This window comes from Aedes albopictus, chromosome 2 (genome assembly GCF_035046485.1).
Source record: "Aedes albopictus strain Foshan chromosome 2, AalbF5, whole genome shotgun sequence".
Taxonomy (NCBI): domain Eukaryota; kingdom Metazoa; phylum Arthropoda; class Insecta; order Diptera; family Culicidae; genus Aedes; species Aedes albopictus.
Window position 1 is genome coordinate 263,555,420 of NC_085137.1, and position 13,284 is coordinate 263,568,703.

At 36.0% G+C, this 13,284-nt stretch overlaps 1 protein-coding gene across 3 annotated transcripts in view; it reads right to left on the minus strand.

The window, feature by feature from the left end:
- Nucleotides 1–13,284, minus strand: part of LOC109411553 (uncharacterized) — a 239,126-nt gene that overhangs the window by 81,457 nt on the left and 144,385 nt on the right. For all 3 annotated transcript variants that reach the window (XM_062851707.1, XM_062851708.1, XM_062851706.1), the window contains exons 5-6: nt 624–812; nt 362–557 (exon numbers count right to left, since the gene is read on the minus strand). In XM_062851707.1, the coding sequence (XP_062707691.1) occupies nt 362–557; nt 624–812 (385 nt within the window). The remainder of the gene's footprint in view (nt 1–361; nt 558–623; nt 813–13,284) is intronic.

A 13,284-nucleotide genomic window follows, 5' to 3' on the forward strand; every position in this document is an offset into this window, starting at 1 on the left:
CATACATACTTTACAGTTATGGCTAATTTTAATAAGGTATTTTGATGAATTTCGGTAGTTTACTTCCCTGAGTGTACTTATTGTCTTATGAACCACGCAAGTACACATTATATGGTTGGTTACTATGCCACGTAATTGTGAGGGTACAAATGTTGAAAAAGCTATGCAAAATAATATTTTTAGGCACTTATCAGAAGGAGGAATAACACTAATGATTATCTTCTATATGATACATAACAAAACATATCAAACAAATGAATCAAATCAAAGAATATATTGACTAATTGATAAATTCTGTGAATTTAATACAACTGATAGGTTTCTGGTGTACAGTATTCGTTTATTTTTCCTTTCGTCATACCTTGGATTGGGTGGAATGATTCGGAGCAGCTCAGGGACAGATTTGGTTCTCAGGCACGGAGCTAAATCATCCATCAACAAGTCAAGTTTGCACCTAGTTTGATTGGCAACAATTTGTTTAATTGCTAATGGATCCCTTTGAATCGCCCAAGGTGACAGTGCTGATCCGCTTAATAAAATTACTCGATGAATTAGATCTGGAGAAGAATAGATAAATTATGCGTAATGTTAAGTTATATCACTCTTTTCTGTTGTGTACTGACCGCTAGCTACAGGGGAAACTACTAAAATGTTTGCTAATGATGCTCCAGTGCCGTGACCCATCAGTGTGATTCGTGATGGATCGCCATGAAAAGCTGACAGATTTTCTCGTAGCCAGTGCAGAGCTGCTACTAAATCCATAAGTCCGAAGTTACCTTGAGCACTTCCTTTTGCTCCTGTTTTCAAAAAACCTGCGAGATAAAATAATCAATTAAACATAGATTTATCAGAATATCAAGAGTTATAAGTTCAGGTATCAGTCAGAAAAGTATGTTGGTGGGCCATTCGATAAAATACGTTGCACAGCACGTGTCTGTAAAGGGTGCGATTGTAGAGACATTAGTTTAAAATGATATGTATCATCGGAAGTACATGATATCATGCTGTTTCGTCATGCATGTGTCTACCAATATCACAGAGAAACAGACGTCACACTCCGGCCGCTTTCCATCGATCACCTTTTTTATCGGTTGATTCAAATTTTCGGAAGTTGGTCAATAATTGACCACGCGCGGTGCTGGCATCGTTTTTTTTTTTACTCCTGTGTCACATTTGCTCACTATCGCCATCTAGTGATGGCCCGGCCAACCACAGGACGTTTAGCATTGGGCGGTTACGATTTCGTGACGACGTTTTTTTTTTAGATTGCGCGATATTTGCCAGAAAACCATTCGCCAAAATACCATTTCCCAGAAATCCGTTTGCCAGAAAGAACCATTTGCCAGAAAACCAATTACCAGGATGTACCATTCCTCAGAAAGTACCATTTCCCAAAAAAAATCCAAAGTATTCAATCCAGAAGTGTGGCCAATCTAAAGATAATTGAAAATGTTCTTATTGAAAAAAATATCGTCTTTCTTATTTGTTTGGGGTCGATTACCCAACGATAACATTTTCTTGAATCGATTGTAAAAATTTGGAGTATTAGTTTTGTTCAGATTTAGATGCGAAATTTAAATAAATTATTGGAACTGATTTAGGAGCAAACAAGAAATGGTTTTAGGGTAACTTTGAAAGAACAGCCTATAGTATGAGGAAGGGCAAATCACTCTGAAACAAAAATTGAATGTGAACCAAAACCTTTCAAACTTTACAATACAATATTTTAATTATTTTTTTTTTGCGCACAACAGCTTATTTTTTCAATTGGAACATTCTCACAAATTTGTTTTGTGGACAAGTTGATCATGGTGTGGATCCAATTAGTCAAATATTATTATGATTTTCCCTTCTTCAAAACATAGGATGTTCTTTCCAGCTTTTACTGATATGGAATTTTTGCCATTAATTATATTTTTCAAAGATTCCCTGCTTTCAATTGCTTTCATTCTTTTAAGTTTATTTTTAACAATAACAATAGCATGATCCCTTTAAATCATAATTTTGGTGCCAAACAGCAAAATTACCCGGAATTGTTGATCACACACTTAAGTCAATCGAATATCTTTTAAATAATGGAGTATATAAGTTTGTCATGACGTAAAATTTTTGATCATCGCTTCATCATCAATAGGTGAATTCAGATGACCCCCAATTGTAGAGGCGCTTGGTGAGATAAGGAGAAAATCGTTTGTTTACATAAAAAAGTCAACTTTTTGTCGTCAAATTTTACTCAGTTTTTGCTCTAGAAGTTGCTATTTTCCTTTTGCAATGGCTTTCATTATCATCATTCTTGATGTCCACGCCGACAGACATCGAATTGGCCAGCTAACAAAAATCCGGAAGATCGCCCTCCGGAGGCATAGCAAGAGCTCCTCAAATTAATCACATAAGTTGTTCGTAAGTACCTACCGGATCTAAGCGCATCTGAAAGAGAATTAGATTTTCTTTTCAAAAAGTGCTCGTTAGTTTCTCTACGATGCGGAATTCGATATGAAAAAGTGAAAAAAGTGCACTTTGCCTATGCTATGCCATGTGAAATTTTGGAGGAGCCACGTTTTTCATAAGGTTCTCATTCCTGCCACCAGATGCGGAGGGATCGTTAGCTTCCGTTGGATTTACCTATAACCTTCTGGAAACAGCGAGTAAAATGCACAGAAATAATAATTTAAGTGACGGTTTTACCTACACTGCAATTTTTTTTTTGCTGGTATTCAGCAAACTTTGCTGATTTCTTTTTTGCTGATTACATTCAGCAATACGAATTTACTGAGTATCAGTAATGATTTTCAACTTGCTGAACCATCCTGCAATGTTGACAGTTGATCAGCAACGTTGTGCTGAATTTCAGCAAAAATGTTGCTGAAATTCAGCAATTTATATTGCTGATTTTTTTTTGTGCTGAAAACACTTCAAAAAATTGCCTGACTGTCACTACCTGAAAGCCAGCACCCCGAATGTCACAAGCTTGAATGTACCATTAGGCCGAGTATAACTTGACTGAATGCTATTAAAAATTTGTTCTTGGGGAAATTAATTCTCATAATTCCAGCAGAGCTTTTTCCTTTCTTTAACCCTCTAATACCCAACCCCGCCTTTAAACGTGGAATAGTTTGAGAATTTTTGTATTTTTCGTGAAAAATCATTTTTTTTTATATTTTTGGCTGATATTTAGGACTGTTTTATATATCTCAAAATAGTTTTTGGTGTATTTTAAAGCGTTTTTAAATTTTTAAATAATCATTGAAAAATTGATGTTTTAGTCACCTTCTAGGAGTCATTGTTTATTTTGTATTAAATCGCTACTATTACCATATTTTAAATTTTTGCCAAATCATGCTATCGTAGTTTTATAGTTTAAGGGAATCAAATACACTCTAAAATTATTTTCTTTAAAATTACACCGAGAATAAAATTTTCTATGAAAAATATTTAAAATAAAAATATTTCAACAATAATCATAAGATCTCAAAAAATCCGTACCCCAAATAGGCTTCCAGAAAAAATATATAACTGTGGGGATGTTCAAAAATAAAAATTAGAAAAACAAAAAACTGAAATTCACGAAATCGAGAATTGAAAAGAATCATCTGCCAAAACATGTTCAAAACGATTTTAGATGACGAAAAATGATATTTGGATCAAAATTAAAAATGTGGGTATTAGAGGGTTAATCATCTGCTGTTCTTCCTAGATGAACTTCGCAGTTTATTTGCGCCATTTCGAGCCAATATGTTCGTTTATCACGGTGATTGTAACATGTCAGCCTAACATATTTGGGCTCATGGTATTACGGTTAATGACGCTCGGGCTACTGTAATAGAATCTTAATATCAATGATGTTGGGGCGTTTGGCTGAAGGCCGTTGGGCCGAAGGTCATTTGGCTGAAGTTCACTAAGTCAAAAAAATATCATGCCGAATGGTCATATTATGTTTTTTTTGTTTTCTCATTTTATGATGTTATAATAATTGTTGAAGTTGGAGCTACTGTATTTTACCCATGAATCTTTCCTTTCTTTCAAATATAGTAACAAGAACCGGTTTTAAGATTTGTTTTTTTTTTCAATAAATAACTACTACTTCTGCAATACTAATATTGGTTTACGGTTCTAACATAATCAACTATTAATGCCAAAAACTAGTCTTACAATGAAACTAGAAAGAACAGCCTATGTTTAGAAGAAGGGAAAATTCACTATTTGAACTAGAGAGAATAGTTTCACTGTAGAAAAATTGGGGTTTGCACTGAAACTACTGATGTTATAAAAGTTATAAAAGTTGTATTACTGAAGAACAAAATCTGATATTGGTTTGATTGAAACATCAGAAAAACATCAGAAATAATATCAAACCCTAGTATGTAGAAGTGCTCAGCCAGGCTTGATAATCCTCCTCGAAATCAAAAGAGTTTTACAACATGCTCTAGAGCGGTGTTTTGCTTTTGATTCGTCGCGTCGGGAACCCCAAACAGAGAGGCAATAAAAACTGATCGAGGAAGAGGGGAACGAAAAAAGAGCCGATGATTATTTCGGGTTTTTGAGTGCAATTTTCGCCTCGAGAGTCTTTCTTTGTATGGGAGTGGAACTCGTGAGAGCTTTTGTGAGTGGACGTGAGAAACACAGCAAGCATAATGTACCGTTTTACGCCGTTTAGTAAATTCCTTCTATATTTTGTAGATGACTGCTGCTTTGAACTGTAGCGATATGCGTGTAGAAGAGAAGCGCGCAGATGTCGACGAATTTGTGTCACTATATATTGAAACTACGACTGAAGTTCGTGAAGAGATTGCTTTCAAGCTTTTTGAGCAATTCTAACAAATAAGATGAATCGAAAAAAACGACCAGTTCACCAACCAATGAGCAATGGTTTGTGATTCTTTTTTTTTACGGTTGTTTTCTGCCTTTATTTTGTTTTTAAGTTAAAAAGAGTAAGTTGTTTTTGGTGGTCTTTAACAATGCGGGATGTAGGTAGTGTCTTAGTAAATAAAGGTTTAATCATTCTTAATCATCACTCTCCTTTTCTCCAGTTCACTGTTTTTAACTGGAGCACCCACCTTCTTGTTTTTCTGCCACAAAATAAAATAATAATAATAATAATAATAAAATGTTAGAGCTTTAATCATCACGCTATCACCCCCCCCCCTTATTCCACGTGACTTAGTCAAGGTCTCTTAGAATGAGGATTAAACTTAATTGTTAGTATTCTGAAGTCAATATAAACTTCAAGCAATATCACTTCCTCCACAACCATGCGGCTCCATTGGGACCTGACACGGAGAAAAAAAAATCGCTCTTAGCGCAAAAATGTGCTAACAGCGACCTATATCCCTTTCGTGACGGACCATAAAAGAATGATTATCTCAAGTTTTCTCTTATAAACTTAACGTCCTCTAGAATAAAACTTTCTTTATTTCGGCTACTTTATCCACCTATGCACTTTTTGGGGTCAAATTAGGACCAGCACAATTGTGCTGGTCCGTCGTCAAGCCGGTCGATGTTCTCTAAGTAATTGCTAAAAATTGCCTACTTTCACTGCAAAGTGTTAGTTTGTAGAAATTTACACGTATAATTTTAAATCTAGGAACACGAGATCAGCTTGACAGGGTATTCAAATCATAGAAGTGAATAAAAAGAAGATAATAAGAACAACAAATCCCTGTTCCAATCTAATTCATGATTTCGATAATATGGAGTAATATATTTCACTCAAGTCTTCAAAGTTCCTTAAAAAACTCGTACAAGCTGATATAGTGTTCCTTGAGTTGAAATTATACGTCTAAGTTTTTACAAACTAACACTTTGTAGTAATTTCATAATTAAAATCAATCTTCTATACCATTAAACGCCTAAGAATAGGCAATTACCGATGGAACTTGGACCACCTTGGGGTCGGAACAGCACAATTGTGCTGGTTCCACTTTGACCACCCAGAAATCTTGTGCTTTTCAACAAAGCACCACTTTTTCTTCGCCGTTTTGCAGAACTACTCTTTTTTTATCGATTTTTATCCCTGCATACCTGGATTAAACAAATATTTATAAAAATACGACAGATAAAATTTTTTCAAATTCTAGGGTGATTGTTTACTTTTTGTTTAACTTATCGTGGCGTTTTTTTTTATAAACAATTCCAATCAAAGCTTTCTGAGCCTCAGCAGGTTACGAAATTAGAGTAATAACTCGATCATAAAAATTATTTACATCACATATTTTGAGGAAAAAACAATTGAAAAAATGTGTAAAACCAATACCGAAAAACAGCACGATTGTGCTGGTTCGTCACGAAAGGGATATAGCCAAAAATTAGATAAAATTGCACGTCAGATCCGGGATACGGCGTCGTTTTCGGATGTTTCCCAAACAAGTACTGGATCTCTTTAATACGAAGTTTTTCTCCAAAATATCACAAAAGTCAATATTTTTGCATGTTGTAAAAAATATAATAATTTTGTGATTGAATTCCAAACAAACCCTGAAATGTCATGGTCATTCATACCCACTGTGGCTCGGTGCTGTTGTGATTTCTGAGTTTTATTTTCACTCCTCAGAAAATCGCCGAAATCGCTTCCTCATTTTCTCGCGAGGTAGTTTCTGTCAAGCCTGATAAAAGCTCGTAAAGATATTATAAGATCAAAACAATATCAGGCAAGAATTGTCGACCTTTTTCCTTGAAAATAAAAAAAATGCCATCAGCCAGCATCGAAACTTCGACCTTAGAATCCACAGGCGGTGAGGCCTACCATTCAACTGTGGTTAACTGTTAACTGTTTACTGAATATGAAGGGAATAACAGCATAAAGTTCTTCGTCTCCACAGCTCAAAAAGAGGCACTTGGCATTTCACTAACATTGATCCAACTCTATGGGTGTATGTGTTCTATTTCGCTCACAAGAATTGAATTTGTTCTTATATAGAAATTTTTAGACATTTTGACAAGCGTTAGCGGTTGCGTTAGCGTTAGCGTAGTTACGGTATACTTCGTAGATAGGATACTAACAACATTCATGTACCTTTTGCTAATCTTGCTCGGATTGCTTTCCGGAACAAGGCCGGATAGTTAACTTTGCTCCAATCTTATGCAAGAATACCAAAAGCACAAATGTCATTATTCCCGGCCACGCCCATCGTTACTGCAACTTGGGATAGGGGAAGGAAATGTTGATGTAGCACTTATTTAAGAGGCCTCCGACTCAGTGACACTCCCACAAGTACTACGGAGTGGGTGGTTGGGAGATGTATTATGTAGGTCAAGGATTCGCCTGAAAAGCTGGCAATGGACCCACGGCATTGGTTGTTTACTTGGTTAAAATTTAATCTTTTGAAAGCAATCAAAACAGATTTTTTTCTATTAATTGTTTAAATAATTATGTTTCTGTCAGTGAGAGGCCCAAGCAGAACCGATCCCTCCAGGGTCAGCGGAACATTACAATAAATGTTTGAAACGCGTGAAAAAAAAAGTTTGCGATCCGAGAAAAAAAAAACTCAATTTATGTACATAAAAAAACGCGAAAACAACAGAAAAAAATCTCAATTTATTAAAAAAAAATCACGTGAAACGAGTTAAACTAAAATAAATTCAAACGATTTTTTTTTCTATTGTATAAATAAGTGCGAGGCACAAGCAGAACCGATCCCTCCAGGGTCGTCGGAACTTTGCAATAAATATTTAGAATACGAGGAAAAAAAATTGGCGACTCGAGAAATAACAAAAGAAAGGAAAAGAGAAAATAAAAAACACAAAATCGTGTTAAACAACAAAAAACATCTCAATTTATCTTAAAAAAATAAAATTAAACAAGATCGCGTAAAACGAGTAAAAAAAGTTGGCGATCCGAAAAAAAAATCGCGACATTACGACACTCAGCTCGTAGAAAAACGACGCGGACAACGTGGTCTACCCGCCACCGAATGATATGGCGATCTTGACCCTTCAAGAAATAAGAAGGATGTTTCGACGTCCCTACTGCAGGGTTGCCCGCTTGTACATCTGAAAAAGAAAATATTAAAAGGTGATAGGCTCACAACAGTTACATAATTTTCGAAAATAAATCTCTCTAGACATAGACAAAAATTACCTGAATCCTCCTGAAACAAATGGTTTATTAACAATAAAAAACATAGCACAAAAAAAAGTAGACCAAATTGTGATCTTGGAATTTTTCTGCATTTAAATTAATAAATCTAAAACATTACAAGATCAAAATTTGTTATGGTAGATCTTACGCCGTAACGCACCATTAACAAGGTGATCTACCCACGTTACGGGACTAGAAATTTTTAGACATTTTGACAAGAACAAAAATTGATATCATATCACTTTGAGTTATTCATGCGATATTCATTAAATCTTTGAATAACACATCAATATCACATAGGGATATGACATCTGTGGTAGATTAAATAACTAGTAGTAGGCTGGGAGATGCAGGACGGCAGAGTGAAAAGAGCTGTCAATGAATACGGTTGCCACCCACCACAAATGGCTGACGAGGATGGGATACAAGTCATGAAGAGAATCGGAACTTGAAAAACAAGATTTGAGGTATCCTGGACGATTTGATGGATTGATGAGCACGGACCGCAATTAATTTTACCATTCCTCTGTGGGTGAGATCTCCAAGGCGACCAAAGGAGATAAGGCCGGTGCTGTTTTACGACGACAATTGAAATGTTATTCACGATGTGATATGGAGGACAGCCTTACAAACCCCCGGGATGGATGAAGACTCTTGGTGTTGTCAGCATGTTAGTTGCTACGATTTGTGCACTGCGAAAGCTTAAAAGGATCAATACGTTTCCGTACGCTATCAACCAGCGATAGGTAAATATGAATAAAATTTAAAGTCCAACATAATGGACACGCGCTGTTCCTGGAGAGGAACGCTTATAACAAAATCCTTAACGAGTAACACGCTAGGCAACGTGTTAGCTCGGAGAAGGTAAAAAGTACCAAAGACCTTACCGGACAACATGCTGCCAACATGTTGGTCCGGAGAAGGCAAAGAAATATCAAAGTCCTTAACGAGCAACACGCTGGCAACGTGTTGGCTCGGAGAAGGCAGCTAAAATCAAAGTCCTTAACGGACAACGTGCTGCCAACACGTTGGTTCGGAGAAGGCAATAATAAAGTCCTTAACGAGCAACTCGCTGGCGACGTGTTGGCTCGGAGAAGGCAGAAAGCATCAAAGTCCTTAACGGGCAACACGCTAGTAACGTGTTGGCCCGGAGAAGGCAGATAATAATATTTACAGTTTTCAGCAATCCGAAAAAGAACAAGACTTTAAAAACAGACAACCTTTCAAAGATGTGGATTTGGAAGATTGATTCAGAGATTGCAGAACAGTGCAGTTTAAGTTTGGAGGAGCCTTAATACAAGCTACTGAAAACCATTCTTGGACGATTTTTAATGAAAAGCAGAGAGGCGTTGAGGCGTAGGCCAGATTAGGTATGCCCAACCGTATAACATGTTTCATTGCAGATCCCTTTGCCACCTACATCAGAGTCAGCAAAGCAAGTTGTTCAAGTCTATTGGAAAAGAGAAAAACCAAGACAATAACGCTTAGATGTCTAAAGTTTTCGAAGAAGTTTCATTTGTGTGATGATGAGATAAGATCGAGTAACTAACGGAATCCTGTCGATGGAGTTGCAGGAGTTTCCGTTCAATGTTTGCGAAGAAATTCATGTATGGAGAACTACATACTTGAAAACAAAGCCTTTTTTGATTTGCAACAAAAGGAGATGTGGTAGATTAAATAACTAGTAGTAGGCTGGGAGATGCCGGACGGCAGAGTGAAAAGAGCTGTCAATGAATACGGTTGCCACCCACCACAACATCGAAAATTGTTCGATTTGAGTATACCCGGGTTATAGAGTAGTTACAAATTCATTAAATGCTCTAAGAAATTGATTTATTGTAAAAGATTGAAACTGACTCCATTTTTTTGTTTATGTTGATGGACTGAAATAAATCCACCAAATTTTCGCAATCACATCTTTAGTTTCAATTCATTCTTGGGAAATAATAGTTATTTATGTAACGAGTTGCAAAAAGTTGATTTTTTTCAGCACGAGTCGTACATTTATCCAACGAGGTTTGCCGAGTTGGATTAATACGAAGCACCGACAAACAGACGTACCACTTGGAACGAATTGCGATAAAAATCATCGTCACGAAAACATAATCGCCCAATGCTAATTAACCTGTGTTACGCAAACCACTCAGTAGCTGGCGGTAGTGAGCAAACGTCAAACAGGAGCAAAAACGATGCGAGCGCCGTGACCGAGCGATTTGCGAACTACAAAATATTTGAACTAACCGTTAAAAAGGGTGACGATGAGAAGCGAGTAGGGTGAGACGTCTGTTTGTCTGTGTACGAAGAGTGCTTAAAAATCAAATTTTGCAACGAGTTCCATTCAACATTTTATGCAATGTTAAAACCCATTTGAGTTGTATAATGTTCATAATGCAACTCAAATGGATTGTATTATGAACATTGCATAATGAACCAGCACGGAAAAGTAGGTCATTATGATACTGAAATGAGTAGTATAAAATAGAAATTATGATACTGAATTGCATAAAGAAATATTAAATTATGATTGGTACAGTCTGGCAAATGATACTTTCGGGCAAATGGTATTCTGGCAAATGGTACCCAAGAAACCACGAAGCCGTATATAAAGACCGCCCCAGAAAGTATGGACGCAGTTAGAAAATACTTGCATTTTAAAATTATTGATTAGTAGTTCTTTCTGTAGACTAAATCCTGTTGGTAAGCCTATTCTCTCAGCATTTGTATAGCGGCTTATGCGATTCCAACAGTTTGTTTCAAATTACACGAACTTTCAGGGGAACATCATCCAAAATATGTGCACAAATGATGTACAGAGCTTGAAAGGTCACTTAGGAAATAAGCGAAATATGAAGGGAGTAAGCGAGAAAACCATGTAAGCAGCGATCAGCAAGCATGGTGGACATAACACGTTTGATCATATGCAAAGATTGGGTAAAAAATAAAGATCCTGCTAACTCTCGTTTACATGAACGTATAATAAAGTTATTTGAGTACAAGAAAAAACCTTCTAACTCACACAGAGCGGCATATAACAAAAAAAGTTACCATTTCGAATTCCAATGATCATCGTGGTAAAGAACGTTTGAATATTCAATCCTATAGTAAGCAGAAACAGCCAAAACATAGCCCGAAACAAGAACCATCGATCAGGCTCAGACAACTGAAGACTAGGTGCGTTCATACTTTCTGGGGCAGTCTTTAAGTGCATCAATTTTGCTGTATATGTATTTATATTTAAAATTGTGAATATAATGCTGCATTACTTTAAACACCTCATTGAAGCAATATTAAAGTCGAAAAGGGCCCCACTACTATCAAATTAATGTCACATATTGCAGCACGTTGACAGCCATTGCTAAAGTAACATAAATGCATGTGCTATACATTTGCATTTCCACATGCTAAATACGTGCAACACGAAAAACCAAAATAAAAATCTATTTTTAGCACCGCTTCTTTATCGACGGTACTAATTTCCCCGCACATGAATGTTTTAACCATTGTTTTTTTTTTCGTCGCCGGTTCGGGAGCCGAACCAGAATTGTTGAAGACCGCTAGATGAGTTCCATACGCGCTGGCGCCTTGGACCGTTTCTGCTGCAGTGAGAACAACAGATATTTCATTAACTAATAGGAGACTGTTCTTCTGTCTCAATCATTGCAGTAGAGGGCGAAACGACTATGTCATATGTAATAGAATCCCTGGAATCACATTCTGATAATCACTGATAAGTACATAATGCATTTTAGAATACATTTAAACAATATAAGAAATTTAAAACACCCTTCGCACACTGCTCACATGCTAGTTGTGGTTTCCATAATTATTGGCTTGTGATAGCAGCCAACAGAAAAGAGAAAAGGTACCGTAATCCGGGGTAACATTGATCAGAATTTTCGATCTTTCTTGAATAATTCTCTTATTAATGAAAATGTTACATGTTTTATATTTTTAAAACAAGTACTGGCCCTCTGATTATGTGTTAAGCTACTCGAAAAAGTATTGTAAAACTTTTAAACATGTTTAAATAGACTTTTTAAACTAATTTTTGATTTTGTTGATTTGGGGTAACATTGATCATGTTAGTGATCAATGTTCGTTTATGTTGAAAATACCCTTACTTACTAAATTCGGAGTCGCTGATTTCGAATATGTTGTCCAAATTCTTACAAGTTATGTACTTTTTGAGTTATTTTAAGATTAAGATCCTCCAAACCGCGAATAACCCCTAAAGGTAGGCAATGGCTTAAGGATTTGATAGCCTACTTTTAATAAATCGTATATTTTACTGAAAAAGAACATTTTTATAAAAGTTTCGTTCATTAAATCCAACTCTAGGATATCATATTGAAGAAATACAGTGATTTCGAACTTCATATTGTATCTAGTATTCATGCCATGCATAAATGTTTAACCATGTATCTCATTGCGTTACGAAACACAGTTATGGAAAAATCGATTTATTTCAATGTTTATGAAATTAAATTTTCAATAATAACATGCCATTTAATAGCTAAATAACATCAGATTACGATATACCATTCGTTAACAGAAACTGATTCAATGTAAAATGCTTGTTTGAACATTTCATCAGGTCGGTCAAGCCGATCAATGTTACCCCGCTGATCAATGATACCCCGTTTTACGGTAATCTTTAAGGTTGAAGGATTCGTCATTGACATAATCATCATCAATGAAAATTCGAAACCAGTTTTCTCGTTCAAAACTAAAATTTTCGCAGTGAAAATGTATTCACTGGATTACGGGTGGAGAATGGAGTGCAGTGAATGCATTTTCAATGCAATCATTCAGGTTTTGAACGAGAAAACTGCTTTCAAAATTTCAATGATGACGATTATGTCAATGACGAATCCTTCAACCTTGAAAAGGATTTTCTGAAAAAAAAAAATTCGTCGATCGGTGGTTCAAACGGGGATTAAGTTGGTCGGGAGTCGAATCAGAAGTGTTGATGGCCGCTAGAGTAAAGTTGTTCACTCTTCTTGAATACATTTGTTTACTATTAGAGTCAAGCTTTTACAATTGTATTATTAGAGCAACCGTTGCTAGTTTGTACATTGCATTTATTCAGTTTATGCAGTGTTGAATTATTGAATTATCGTATATCAGCTTTGAATATACCCTAATGTAATATTCTATTAACGATCTCGGAGTTTTAATCGACTCGAAAGTCCGGTTCAACGAGCACATTT